The sequence below is a fragment of the Panulirus ornatus genome, chromosome 68, assembly GCF_036320965.1.
Source record: "Panulirus ornatus isolate Po-2019 chromosome 68, ASM3632096v1, whole genome shotgun sequence".
Taxonomy (NCBI): Eukaryota; Metazoa; Arthropoda; class Malacostraca; order Decapoda; family Palinuridae; genus Panulirus; species Panulirus ornatus.
Genome location: NC_092291.1, coordinates 15,368,294 through 15,383,740, shown reverse-complemented (window position 1 = coordinate 15,383,740; position 15,447 = coordinate 15,368,294). Strand labels below are relative to the sequence as shown.

Sequence of the window (15,447 nt, the reverse complement as noted above, 5' to 3'; positions counted from 1 at the left end):
TTGGTGGAACTGACACGTAAAGAGATGGATAACAGAGAATGAGGCAACACAGTACTAGCATGAATCATATAGAGAGTTTATGTAAATCATTTACCACTAAGTGCTTAGGATTCGAATCCGAGGAATATGAATGACAGCCAGTAAGCATAACCGCTTGGCTACGACAGATCATACATTACCGCTGTTTGACAATTTTCTGTGATACAAGAGATTCCACATCATCTCATGAGCAAATGGGCGAAGAGGTATTTTGCTGGCACTTGAGCCAGAGGCCATATTAAATCATCACCAGAGGCACTAGGGTAAAGTCTAAACCTTAGAGTTTGTAATGCTTTCATGAAATAGACGTGAACTTTTCACCAATTTCTTGCCAGAGCTGAACGCTGGTTAAGTGAATGACAGTCTGTGAGTATATGTTGGACATGTGAGGAAATGAATGCGGACAGCATACAGAAGTTGTATGATAAAAATCTGTATGACAGTAGTTAAGATTCATGACATCGTCCCTAACCTGTTGCCTAAATCCCCTATTACGAGAATAGTAAAAGGTACAAACTGTCTGCTGGCATATAAGAACATTCGCATATATGGATATGAAAATAAGACAGTAAGCTGTTATCCTACGTAAGGCCAAAGCTAGAATACATTTCAAGTTTGGTTACCTAAGACGATAGCGATACTTGAACCAAGATACCAGGAGGCACGATGAGAGGCTGATGACTGCAAATTTCCCCAACACAGATGAGAGAAAACTTCTTGTTGACCTTTTACAGCCTACAAAATTCTAATCCAGTTAAACGGCCGTCGACGGTGAAAAGGTCCTCCTACGATGCAATGGCAAAGTAACCAAAGCAAAAGGCTCGTTAAAAAGGGCGTAAAGAGCTCTTTCGGTGGAATTATGAAGGATGTTTGAGAAAGTATATGGAATGAAACTGAATACCGGTAGTACACACGTGTATAAAAAGCGGCTTAACCAAAAAAGCACTTTTAAGATATGGAGCCCAAAGAGTAGTGGTAGTATCATTTAAGACAAATGTTATTACGAACAGTTAATAACACAGATACACATGTAAGCACACAACAGTGAACACATACGCAGAAGCACACCATCAGGTGAATATATATTGATAAAAAATAGCGGTAAACATAACCGGTCTCACTGAAACATACAAAGCAGGACGATACAGGTGAATACGCAACACACACACACACACACATATATATATATATATATATATATATATATATATATATATATATATATATATATATATAGCTACCTAATTTCACCTGCTTGAGGTTAATCAGATTAAAAGAAAACTTTTGCGAGGTTTCATCTTCGTCACTTGACAAAATAGAGCACAGTCATCAAAGATTTCACTTCAAAGGAGTCCATCCTGTCCCTGCTACTGATTGCAGCGCAGCCTTGAAGCTGCAGGAGCCCCTGGATCACCAGGAAAATAGTCCTAGGGTTGTATGATGATACGGTCGATAATATTAATAAACCACCCATACATGCCTCTATACACTAATACAAATAAGAGCCACTCTCCCCTTTTGAATATATATATATATATATATATATATATATATATATATATATATATATATATATATATATATATATATATATATAAGCAAAGAGTATACAAGCGAGTGTATATGATGCTAGTAAAACCACAGAGAAACGTTTCCCTGTGGTTTTACCTGTTTATATATATATATATATATATATATATATATATATATATATATATATATATATATACATATATATATACATATATATATATATATATATATCCCCTTATGAGTGCCTAATTCCTCATACCTTTAACTAACACCCACCTTGCCCTTCGCCAGTCCACGGCGGAACATTTCGTGGTGTTGTGAACGAGCGTCAACCTCGAGTAGTTCTTCCAGGCATCGTTTGAGCAGTTCTTAAAGAAAAAAAAAAAAAACCAACTTCCTTTTGGTGTTCTTGTCGTCCTTAATCACCTCACTGTTTCACTCACTGAATAAGATAGCGTGAGTGAGATGTATCTCACGAAGCAATGAACACTAATAAGTGCGAGTCGTGTCACCCACCTTTGACGGTACTGGACGAGTAGTGTACCTACCACCCACCTACACACACTCAGAGAAAGTTGCCTCTGGTTTGTCCTCTCGTAACACCATAAGTCAAGACGAGTAACACGAATAATGTAATCGTAAGTACGGTATCGGACCTACAAGTGAATGTACCTGAGTGAATGAGTAACCTTGAATAAGAGACGTGTACGCCCCGCCCCACCCTCCACCGCGCCGCACGGCTGCCGTCACACTGGGCTCTAGGCCTGCCCACTACCCTGTCTGGCCCCCGGCCAGTACACCTCTCGACCACTCCCAGTTCCTCAAACCCACATCCCTTATGATACCCTAACTCTCGAAAGTGTTTGTGCTGGGAGTGTGAGTGTTCTCAATAAGGTATGAGAGTATGGTGTGGGTGGGGATCGAGGTGGCAGGAGAACGAGGGAGGCATGGCGCCCTCATGGTGCTGGTGAACTTGGGGCAACAGCTGCACCCTCCGCCTGGCGCCAATACCTGAGTGTAAATATAGTCACGGACTACACCACCACCATTGCTACTACCACCAAAATTACTACCATCACCACTACTAATATAACAAACTCCACCATAGCCAGTACAATATTACAAACATTACCATTATTATGCTGCCATCATCAGCATCACGACTAACAGTTCTTCCATACCCACTATCCTAATACCGTCTCTTTTAACATTAACTGGGAAACCAGTCCTATTACAACTTCTAGTATTACCATTAACTATAAATGTTACTATAAATTCTTTAACAGAGAAGCATTACCAATTCTGACATGAACAATGCGATCCCCATTAGTACCACCATAATCAACTAGCATTGACCAATATCAGAACCATCACTATCTCTGGCACCATAGCCACCGCTATATATATCTTTTAACATTTACTCTTTTCCAACATACATCAAGAACGAGCTCTGCTGTCAGCGCCACCAGCACCATAACAATCGTTAACCCTGTAAGAGCAAAATTTTTAAATGGGACAAGATGATAATGTTGGATAGTTACATTTGGAAATAATTCTTTCAGACAATGAACTTTTTCCTCTTTTCATTATCTCTTACTTAGTTTTTATTGAAAGTTGTCTTTGTTTTTTTTATGCATTCTTGCACATATCCATTTGTGCAATTATGTCTCGTACCCTAGGCAGGAATTATACGTTCATGAAGTTCTATCTCAACATTTTTTTCATATGATTTCTCAACTTTTTACTGCTCTTCAAATATAGTTTTCTTTTCAGTTCATGCGTGTTGAACAACCACGTATAGCTGCCTTCAAATAGCTGAATCCTTGTCTTTGCTTAAAGTGTAAATAAGTGTTGGTGACTAACTGGTACCATTAACACCAATTAAAACTTGCTATTTCGTATTGAGTTCAGTTTATTAGTCACTACTTGATATTAGCATCACAATCTGTTTGCCAAACTCGAGACCAACCCCAGTTTACCAGTCACCAAATGAAATCGGCACATTCAACATAGCTTAGCTAGCTTAGCCAGTAGCTTTTTGACATAATTACCATCCGTTCACTATTCTGCTCACTTCACATTCAAGACCAGATTACCAGTCTCTACTTGACATCAACAGCAGTTATCCAGTTGGTGTTTAACATCAGCTTTAATAACACTTAAGGTCACTGCCACAAACGCTAATTCACCAGCAATTTCTTCATCACCGTATTATTACATAACATTGGTACCATTAACAACCACTTACCGTTAAGATCAATTCATCAGTCACTTTTAAACATCAGAATTATAATAATTTTAATCTCAACATAACACTAGCTATCCGGTCATTACTCAACACCACCACCACTATCTACACATCAGAATTATGAACAGTATATAACTTGTCACTATCTGACATCATCAACAGTTTAACTGTCAATGCTTAACATCAGCATACAAGTCACTATCCTTGAACATTAATATCACTAACATTAGCGCTGTGGCCAAAACTTGACTGTACCACCTACTGCTACTAATACTACTTAACATCACACCAATTCACCAATCACTATTCAGTGAGGTTATTACTGACACTCATTCTCCTCCAGTCATTATCCATCAGCACCACAATAAATACTGACTAGTTCCGGATCAAAATTAACACCATAAAATTTCTCCTGCTAGCACCACCGACGCCAGCTTAGAAGGCACTAATTGATACTATCAACAGTAGCTTGAGGTCATAACCATCACGACCATCAAACCTTTAGACAAGTCACCACCTGATACCAACACAATCAACTTCAACAGTGACTATTATATATTATCACCATCAAGTTCACTAATCACAGCTCAAAATCAGCACCATCAACACGAGTTAAGTAAATTTCAGTGATAATACCAGGAAAGCATCAGTGCCCAGACTGACACCAACAGCTCACTATCTGAAATGACTATTCAACTTGGTAAGGGCCGGTCCACCAGTTACTGCACCATATCAGCACAACATTATAAGCTTAGCAAAATCCATTCACTAGCCACTGCATTACAACTACACTTTAAATGGTAGTTTATAATTCTACAGTATCATCACAAATACTCTTTCACTAGTTATAACTCTAAACCATTACCATAATCAACTGCTACATCACTTCCCAAATCAGTAAGCAATCACTTTATCTTGTCAGCTCTATCAACATCTTTTCACTTGTCACTATCCTATACCAGCAAAATTGCTATTTCAGCACACAAGCGCCATCAGCTCCCATCAACAAATCGCACCAGTGCTATAATTTTCAATCAATCAATGATTAAACCACACCGACACTGTAAGTAATAGTTGACATGTGTATATAGTCTATCAGTCTGAAGGAAAATAAAATAATGGTATCACAATGTAAAAAAAATTATCTTTCACATCTAAAAATAATCACATTTTTCATATTTATCATTCACATTTATCTTTTTTTAAGGGAATAACAACAACAGAGTTCTTCACTGTCTTTTCTTTAAACCATCTGCCTAATTTGTGTTCTTGTCCAACTCCAACTATAAGGTAGGTTCCATTTCTTGTGAATACTAATGAGTTGATTACACCAGGCAGGGGAATAGCAAACAATGGTATAAGTTTATGTTGTCCATCTGAGTGAACTCTCCAGAATCGCACAAACCCATCCACTGAACCTATAAACAAAAAATTACAGTGAAATGTACATTTGCTATAATTAAGGATAAACCTCTGATTACTACTCAAAAAGCAGGAACTATCTAAAGTGTGCCAACAAATATCTCTGGATATTAAACAGAACATTAAAATTTTCTATCTTTTAGAACCTGGAATACAAGAAAGGGTGATTTCAGCCCCTGCTCCTGCCTCTCTCAGTCACATTCTATGACTCGCAAAGAATGCGGAGGGAGAATTCTTTCACCCCTACTCCTACCTCCTCCATTCCCATATCACAGGGACTGATTAGCTACAAACTGGCACTGTACCATCAACTGACACAAACACTTCTTACTTTTCCTTAAATAAACTAAGCTGATTCATCAAGTGAGATCAGCGCCTCCATTCATACTATATCCAATACACAAGCTGTGCATTTATTTCCCAACCTTTAAATTCTTATTAATATCTGTCACCTTAAAAGTACAAAACATGCTTCACATTTTTGTACTCTTTTCTTTAGCTTTTTTAAGGCACAAAACACTATTTTTTCTAAAACCAAAGTAATTCTTGCCAAATGAGTGGTGCAGAGAAATTTTCATTTTAAAGTTTTCTTAAGGTAGCTCCCATGGGAAACATAAATTCTTAAAAACCTAACTGATGCAGTAAGGAGTTTTCATCACGAAAGTAAAGCATGTGCAAATAGAAGGATAGAAGGATAAGTGATTCCAGGCAAAGGTATTTGTTTTTCATTGCTGTAACTGCCTTTGGACTCTTTGGTGAGGTGGATCATGTGCTCAGATGATGTGGGTTTGCTGAAGTTGGGTCTGGCTATTTGTCATGACAAAATTATCTAATATGCATCCCTTGATTAGTAGTAGATGTAGAAAAGTACCACCATAAACCAGTACACAAAGGGCAGTGCACTAGTAATGATATATCTAATACCCAAAAAAAGACATAAGTTAACCTTAACCTCTAAGCAATATAAATACATCTTTTACCCACTTGTAATGATATATCAACATACTTTAAGGGTTAAAGCAATACTTAAAAGATACGTACCTGATGCAACAAGATCAGTGTTTACAAGAGCAGCAGCTGCAGTAATCCAATTTGGCAAACCATTGATTTGATGTCCATGAGCTGCTTTCACAACAAAATGAGGGCGTTTCTTTAAGGTTGTCCATACGGATAGTGCCCTGGTGAAGCAAGGTAAGAAACTATATAAGGAATAAGTATTCACAATTTTTTATATTGTTGTTCACCAATTTAAGCATTAGCAAAGTAGTAAAAGGAAAAGATGAAGGATAGCCTTATTTGTTCACATCCATTCTTTAGCTGTCGTGTAGAGTAAAATGAATCAATCAAAGCCCTTTATCCATGGCCAAGTGCCCAGCACCACCCTAAATATCATCCATTCCCCTTCCACATCCTTTGCTTCAAACATTCTCATCAGTCTTTATTCTTCATTTATTCTCACTTGGTATCTCTGCACATAGGCCTCTCTTCCAAGATCACTCACTTTCACCATTTTTTTCACACACCTCACTCTCTCTTTTTCTTAAAATCACTATGAACTTTCACACTCACATCTTCCAGGAAATGCTCAGACATCCCTCCAGCTTCCCCATCTCAGCAAATACAGAACACAGAATTAAAAGAGGTACGAGATATTCATAACAAAAGCCAAACATAAAAGTCATCTGTGAGAGGGAGTGGTCAAAAGAGCGAAGGTGGTCACTTGGTGGCTGCTCACTCTCCACCTCCCTCATTCTCCTCCAATACATAAAACTTCACTCTTGAGATTGACTGTTTTTACATTTTGTGGATGTGCTATACAGGCACGATGTACTGTTGATGGTCTGATCAGGGCATTTGAAGTTGTTAGAGGAAACACTGGAACAGTCTGTAGGACTTGGCTTTAGATGGCACGCTCAGGTTTCAGTACATTATACATGAAAACAAGAGAGTGCATGCATGCAAATGACAATGCTAGAGAGGTGTGGCAGTAAGTGATGTCTGACTGAGAGAGCTGAGAAGAGTCTACTGAAATGATTCAGACTTATGGAAACGATAAACAAAGAAAAACTGACTAAATGGATCTATTTGTCAGAAGTTAATGTAGTTAGGGGAAAGTGGAGGCCATGAAGGAGACTGAGGATGGAGTGAAAGAGACTGCAAGGTACCATGGCCTTAATTTGCAAAAGGGTCAGGGGTATACATGGGATAAAACAAATTTGATGGACATGGAGGTGATGTCATGTTCATCTGTTCCTGAAACCACCTTGCTATGGAAGGAAACAGCATATAAATATGAAAGAAAAAAAAAAAAATGTACATACAACATGCATCTGAAATAAGGTGTTAATGGACTCTGTCTGCAAGTGGTAACACTGCAAGCAGAGTCACTTTTAAAAAGGCCATGCTATTGTAAGTAATTGGAAAAGAGGACAGTGTCATGAAACACCTCTCACTCCAATATAGCTCACTTTAAGCTGCTCCTACATGGTGCACAGACTCAAGGATGCAGGGGTCCCATTAAATAGATTTTAGGATAACAAAATATATAAATAGAGTGTTAATATCTTCTCACCCATCTTGGCCGAAGGTAATGAATGTTTGGTCATTAACTAGTTTAATACCATCTATGGAGTCCTGGTGGCCTGAGAACCGTAACTGTTTGTCTTCAGCAAGCATATACACAATCACCGATTGGTCTCGTCCTCCACTTGTAATACAGGATTCTCTAATCAAAGCATCTATTCCTGTTATTGCATCTTGATGACCACCCCTTTGGAAGAGAAAATATCGAGAATCATGTTTCTGTTTCAATGTAGTATAATATTATTGTTTTACATTAATGCCCACCCTTTACTTATCCTATGATGGACCTTTGTATTCTTTAACATAAAAACTTACAAAAAAAAGTCTACATTACTGACTGTCACATCTTTTCTAATCAAACCAACCAGAAACTGTCAGCCTAGGTATGAATGTTTCATAAAATCACTGATTCTGGCCGCACAAGAGGACGTGACAGCTTGAAACATCTTACATAAATAGCAAGACACGGCTTGTAAAAAAAAGAAAAAAAAAAAGCATTTGATAGGGTTGATAGAGGTGCTCTGTGGAAAGTCTTAAGAGTATATGGTGTGGGAGTTGCGTCGCTAGAAGCAGTGAAAAGTTTTTACCACAGATGTAAGGCATGTGTATGAGTAGGAAGAGAGGAGAGTGATTGCTTCCCAGTGAATACTTCCCACATATTCCCTGCGTGTCGTAAAAGGCAACTAAAAGGGGAGCCAGCGAGGGGATGGAAATCCTTCCCTCCAGTTTTTACTTTTCTAAAAGAAAGAACAGAGAAAGGGCCAAGTGAGGAGTTTCCCTCCTAGACTCACTCCTCAGTTCTTAAAGCTACCTTGCTATTTCATGTGTGGTGGGGTGGCGACGGGAATGGCTGAAGGCAGCAAGTATGAATGTGTACATGTGTACATATGTATATGTCTGTGTATTTATATGTATGTATACATTGAATTGTACAGGTGTGTATATTGTGTGTGGGCATTTATGTATATACATGTGTATGTGGGTGAGTTGGGCCATTCTTTCGTCTGTTTCCTTGCACTACCTCGCTAACATGGGAGACAGAGACAAAAGTATGATAAATAAATAAATATACCTTTGAAAATATAAGGAAAATGCACTCACAAATTTTCCACAAATGCCATAGCATCTAGGTTCCAGACCATCACCATTCGGTCATGAGCAGCAGAGTAGAGAGTATGAGTGGCATAACGAAAAGCTAACCCTGAGATGGCTCCACGATGTTTTTTAAACTTCTTGAGATGTTTAAGAGTTTCTGCATCCCAGATGTGTATGTTGCCACCCTGATCACCTGATGCCTGAAACATATACATTAAGAATATCATTAACATTACCAGGGCATGGTGTTTCATGAATAGATAGGAAGCTACTCCCATGTAATACTGAATTCTAACTACATATGTCCCCCAAATAACATCATAGATGCATTCCTGAAAAGCACTGTTGTGGAACCAATTCTACCACAGGAAATGATTGGGTAAAAAGAGGTTATGCTCCTTTGGAAGACTTCCCAGTCTATTTCACCCAGAGATATGTATAAAATGTCAAGAAGCACACACTATGATACAAATTCACTTACAATCTAAATATCTAAATAGAAAATGTAGAAAAAAATACTGTACTTATATATATATACAAAACTTGCCCCATACATTTCAGGATCTTACGTTGGGAAGGCATGGCTAAGTTTTGCAGATGCACGACCAGTATTGTCTTGCTCTTCATCTAAAGATGGACATTTGAAGAATCCATCGAGAGAGAGCTGAAACCTAATTTGCTGCTGAATAATATATGAACTTACTGGGAAGCCGAGTTGTTTCTGATCTTTGATCTAAACTATGCAGAGTTGTTTCTGACTTTTGATCTAAACTATGCAGAGTTGTTTCTGATCTTTGATCTAAATTATGCTGACCAAAATGAAAATGCCTGAAAATATCCAACTTTAAACCACCAATCTAACATTTTTCCTGATATTCTTTCAGAAAAACAGGACTCATGGATGCTCCTCATTCATAGATGGAGTTGGTATATGGGGGTTATAATGTAACATTACAATGTACAAATGCTGGCATATCACCAAATCATATACTGATTTGAATTGGACTGCCTACCTTGGTGGATGCCGCCAGTCTCTAGGGAATGATCACTCGCTAGGATATGTGTCCACAATTGCTGTGCTTGGTGTTTGATTCTATTTTCTGTTTCTTTGTTACTTCAATCATTTTTTTCACTAGGATCATAGACGCAAAATACAACGTAGTGATACACTGTATATCAATAATAGGTATCTATACCTATCTGTTATATCCTTTCCGACTTACAAGAAGTATATCAAGGACAAAAATACAAGTCACACTTCCCATTCCTCCCTAGCTTGTTCCATGAATGAGTATCCTCTTAAATCTTAAATATTTAGTCCCCTGAATAATGTGGGAGGTGAGAATCATACACTTTAAAAGGGCTTATCCAAAAAGCTATATCTTGTAATCATATTCTTTCATACAATTATATGTTTCTGAGTCTTACAATGTTCTTTCATACCATCATATGTTTCTGCCTTACATTCACTATTAATTTCTACTTCTAAATCTTCTTTACAGATAATCAACAATGTAATTCATGTATTTTTACCATTACTACTAAATGATATTCTTTTTCTTTAAATGTAAAGTGTGAGCAAAGAAATTCTTACAGTGGACACTCAATTTGCCAAAATCACTTATTAACAATTTGTATCAAGTGAACTTTTATATAATTTTAACATGAATATACTCATCAAATGGTGTTATAACTGTATTAAAACAATAAAACAGAATTATGCAAATTATGCATCACTATGAACTAAATACCACTAGGACATTCAAGACATACTTATGTTGTAAAGTTGCACAATGTGTCTAGAATTTTCTGCAAAATGGTGAAGTATCTCTAGTAATCAATGATATAATGACAATGTTTCCAAAGCAATGAACAGATTACCATTCAAGTCTTTTAACTGCACCATCTATCACTAGTGAGTTTGTATTATATCTATGAGCATGTCATATATATGAATCTGCAACACTCAGCCACTACAGTATACATTTCATGCATTCTTTTCCCCTCTCTGTGACTGTAAACAGGTCATCAATCATCCAGACTTCAGAATGTCACTATTTTGCCTTCCTTTTCCAGCTAAACCTAAACAGTTCATGAAAAGTATATTCATTAAATTTTTTTTTTATACCATCTTTAATATCCATTTTTCAAAAAATCATACATACCTTTTGAATAAGTTATCAAAGGTTCTCTAAATACAAGTAACAGATACATTTTTAGTTAATAAACACACAGTACACTGCAACAAAGATAGAGACAGCTAGATAGGAAGTCCATAAAAGTTTAGCAACTTACCAAAAATTTTCCATCTGAGGAGACTGCCATGGAAAAAATATGAGTTGTGTGACCAATGTGGATATCTTCTGTACCTTTTCGACCACCTGGGATACTTCCTATTCTTTTCCCATCGAGGGTGTCTGCAAGAAATTTAGAAGTACAAATGTGAGCATGAATATTTGTAAAGGAAAAAATTATCCATTACTATAAATCTAGAAAAGGTTCAGGGTAGAATTGAAAAAATCTTGCTAATGCAGGCGACGACAAGTATAAAAATTTTTTTTTTTTTTTTTTTATTTTTTTTTTTTTTCCCAAAAGAAGGAACAGAGGGGGCCAGGTGAGGATATTCCAAAAAAGGCCCAGTCCTCTGTTCTTAACACTATATATACTATATATATACTATTTCAACATAACATTTTTGCTTTCTTCCCCAGCCTATATGTTCCTAACCACTACTATCTACTGCTCTTACCATTTTCCCAAAATTCAGGGCTAGCACGTAGTGCTCACCGCAAGAAAATCTAAACCTATGAAAAGTGAGCTGCGTGAGCTATGTGTTGTCAAGTGTTATGTGTGGCAAGGAAAGACTGTATGTTTGTGGACAGAATGCCTGAAGTCCATGTGTGGCTGAAACAAATAAAAAAAAAGCTACCTGGTTCAGTTCAGAGGTGTGCAACTTGCCAACCACTGAAGTGCTAAGTCTCGATGCAGCTGTCACTAAAATTTCTCAATACCCAGGTGGGTAGCACTAGCAATATACCCCACCTAGCTGTTGGCTACTTACCAATTACTACCAACTATATCTGCAAAGTGTGTTTAACAGAAGCCTTGTACTGAAATAGTCGAATGATCACTTCAACAAACAGTGGATAAGGTGATAGGTTGTTTGAAAAAACAGTGGAGCTTTATGAATCTGATCCATCCCAGATAAGGGAGGCCTTAGTTAAATATTAATTCTATCAATCTATGTAGGCACAACTTATATTTCTTGACAACATATTTATTTCATTTAGCATTTCTCTTTGGGTGGTGATGCAACCTCCTAAGCACAAGGATTTAGTTAATGAGGGTCCTTCACATGAGAAGCATGATCCTGTTACATAACGAAAATGCTAAAAGATCATGAAAAGATTTTTTCAACTGACATGGTCAGCAACTACCTCTTTGCCATGGTGTCCCATAACAATTTAAATTTCTTTTCCTCAGCAATGCTAATTTGATGAAAATGAAAAGCAAGTCATACCTAATCTACCACAACAGGTACAGTCTTCTACTGCAACCTAAGAACTATCAGCATCCCTTGAATAACCTTATGGAAATATGGAATAAGTCAAAAAATGAAACTGATAAGTAGCTTTTTATCATGTAAACCACATAAGTAGTAAAAGATGCATTACACAATCAATTATCTAATATACGGAAAACTTATCCAATTTCAAGAGCATGATGTTCATTAAAAAATAAAATTCACTCAAGCATGAGTGAATGAAAACATTTTCTTTTGATCTTTATCTACCTGTTATCCTCAACTCATTTAAATGGGGTGGATCAAGAGCAGATACGTATCTTCATGAAGAACTGAGGTTCCCTACCCTAACCTTGCATGTCCTTAATGCTAATTTCACTAATACAATTAACATTCATGAAATACTGCACTTTACAAGCATGAACATATTTTTGAATAAAAGTACCCACTTACATTTAACAATAGAGCAGTCTTTGGAACCAGAAAATATGAATTTGTCATCACTAGTAACAGTCACACATGTAATGGGCAATTTCTGGTGCTTAGACTTTAGCACAAAGATATCTTCTATTGCTGGTTGCCTGTAAGTGTCAGCAACTCTTTTTCGAAGTCTTCCAGATGCCTCCAGCAAATCTTCCCGAAGTTGAGTACTAATGGCAGCATTGTCTACATCTCCATCTTCATCTTGTGCTTCTGTTGAAAGAAAAAGGGATAAAGAGACTTTTTCTTCTGCCGCCTTAGGAAAGGCAAGCTCAGGTCACTTCTAACCCAGCCCTAATTGGATCAGATACACTGAAACAAATCTATTCCTTGTAATTAATGCAGGGGAGGGGCATTTGAATCCAAGCCTAGGAAATTTATCTTCACTCTTACATTACAACGACACATCCTTACCTTAAATATTTGTGCTGTGTTTACCTTTTATTCCTGTATTTGGAGAAAAGATATGGAAACAGTAAAATTACCTTTCATGAAAGTACTATGTCACACTACTCCTCAATACTGTCCATTAAGTGTTCATTAACTATGCAAACTATGTCATTAGCATGACATCATAACTCCAGTTATCTGTCTTAGTTGCTAGCTTCAGTTTCATGATATTCTGGTCAGAGCTGGGGTAGGTGGAAGGTGGTAAATCTTCAGCTTACTGTAATCAAGGTTCAGAAAAATCTCACACTCAAGCCTTTATTTTCTGAGCTAGGCAGAGAGTCTAGGACTCAGAATAGCATGGGAAGGTGCTTGTCAGTAGGGTGGAAGTAATTTACTTCATTGTCAGCTATGATATATCTCTTGAATCAAATCATCACAAAAATTAATCACTATCATGGATAACTGTCCCTTTTATCATATTCCTTTCAAAATGGAGCTGCAGAAGAGAAAATATCTCATGAAAAACTGTCACTATATAACAAACCAACATGAAGCTTACCTTCTCTCCAGTGGTTATATGGTTTAAAGGAGGAGATGGAGGGCTAGAGTAAAGAAGAGTTTGGGTTACTGAAGCCTGAATATTCAAGAGAGTGATGGACAGGCAATGGAATGAGTGAACTGGATCGACATGGCATATGGAGGGGGTAACCTACTGTCACTGGACTCTACCAGGGCAGATGGAGCAGTCAAGGAAAACCACAGAATGGCATATAGGTATGAATGGTAAACTAGTTTTCGCACACTATACATGAGAGCTAGAAACTAGATGTGTATAAATGAAGCTAAGGTTAATTTGTTCCTTGCGCTACCTTGCTTAAGTGGGAGAAACAATTAGGGATACAGAAAAAATAAAAGTAATAACACTCTCACAAAGGATATTTAGCAGCATAGCGTTAAACCACATATACTGCCGTGTATCATATCAAGTGATGTCTTTCACTTAGCAGACAATTTCTAAATAATCACAGCTCACTTTCAAGTTAAGGTTAACAGGTCCACAGTAAGGGCTGGGTACTAAAATGGAGGAAAATATGTCTATAAAAGAAAAATTAAATAAATGAAAGACCCTTGGAATATGACCTAATTTTCCTCAAGGGGATATATCTGACTGATTCATAATTACACATTTCTTCTTGTTACCTGCGTCCATCCACTTGAAGTGGTCATCTTATAAACTATATTTTCAATGAAATTTGCTTTGACTCTCTTCTGAAAGTTAAATCATTAGTTCTTTTTCCTTTACGTTAAACAATGACCACTGCTAAAAGACTTATGTAAATGTAAAAGATTTAATACATACTCTGCTCCTTAAGTTCCTTGAGGTACTGACGAGCTAACCTCACTTTCTTCTCTTGTGCTGTCTCCTCCTCTTCTTCTGCCTTCTCTTCCTCATTTACCTGTTTTTCCTTAATATACTGTTCCCCTTCATCACTGGTTATCTCCTCATCATCCTCTGTAGCAAATTTTCCTTTCTTAGCTGGTGGAACACCATTGGGTCTCTTTTTTCTTTCAAGTGTTGTCTGAAAAACGATAAAAATGAGTGGATGGATTGGCATGCACACACACAGCTAAAAGGTACATGCAGTAATACACTGAGTGGATAAAGCAATTGAGAACGACGAATAGTATAAAGTAACAAAACGTAAGTAACCATTTCCCAAAGAAAATTTTGATGCAATCGTGAATTAGGATTTTACTTGTTATTCTCCACATCACACATTCCCGGTCAAAATTCATTCTTTTGAACAATCATCGGAAACCAAAATTAATGGCATTCCTCCGTGATTAAGATGGTGCCCTGAAACTTGATAATTATCCTTTACCCAAACTCAACTTAGTACTGAATACTAACCTTTACCTTTTTCGAAATATTCTCATGTCTTCTGCCTCGTAAGAAGAAAGGCATATTAAACAACTGCCGTTTTTTTTTTATCTATCTCAAGTTAACAAACTTATGTGAGCAGAACGTCTATCAATCAGCTAGGCAATATTTTCACAACAAAAACCTCACGGTCTGTTGCAGTTCTCAAGTAAACACGTTATCCAACTCTCTGGAAGTATCGTCTTGCCAGCG

The 15,447-nt window shown here is 37.1% G+C and overlaps 1 protein-coding gene across 2 annotated transcripts; it reads right to left on the bottom strand.

The window, feature by feature from the left end:
* Positions 1 to 4,944: 4,944 nt before the first annotated feature.
* Positions 4,945 to 15,421, bottom strand: LOC139747496 (U3 small nucleolar RNA-interacting protein 2-like). Of its 2 annotated transcripts, none has more exons than XM_071659889.1 (8): positions 15,226 to 15,421; positions 14,674 to 14,893; positions 12,897 to 13,136; positions 11,216 to 11,337; positions 8,927 to 9,120; positions 7,815 to 8,012; positions 6,284 to 6,420; positions 4,945 to 5,238 (listed from the first exon to the last, which is right to left on the bottom strand). In XM_071659889.1, the coding sequence occupies exons 1-8, from the start codon at positions 15,277 to 15,279 to the stop codon at positions 5,003 to 5,005; spliced, it is 1,401 nt and encodes a 466-aa protein (XP_071515990.1). In that variant the 5' UTR covers positions 15,280 to 15,421; the 3' UTR covers positions 4,945 to 5,002. The 2 variants fall into 2 exon arrangements, with proteins under 2 accessions (XP_071515990.1, XP_071515991.1); XM_071659890.1 differs by having other exon boundaries at positions 15,232 to 15,421.
* Between the last annotated feature and the right edge of the window lie 26 nt (positions 15,422 to 15,447).

Coding starts and splice junctions, on each gene's coding strand:
- LOC139747496 (XM_071659889.1), bottom strand. CDS start 15,279: ATGCCTTTCTTCTTACGAGGCAGAAGACATGAGAATATTTCGAAAAAG. Junction 11,338..12,896: donor AGACTGCTCTATTGTTAAAT/GTAAGTGGGTAC, acceptor AATTTCTTGCAG/ACACCCTCGATGGGAAAAGA. Junction 9,121..11,215: donor CCTCAGATGGAAAATTTTTG/GTAAGTTGCTAA, acceptor TATATGTTTCAG/GCATCAGGTGATCAGGGTGG.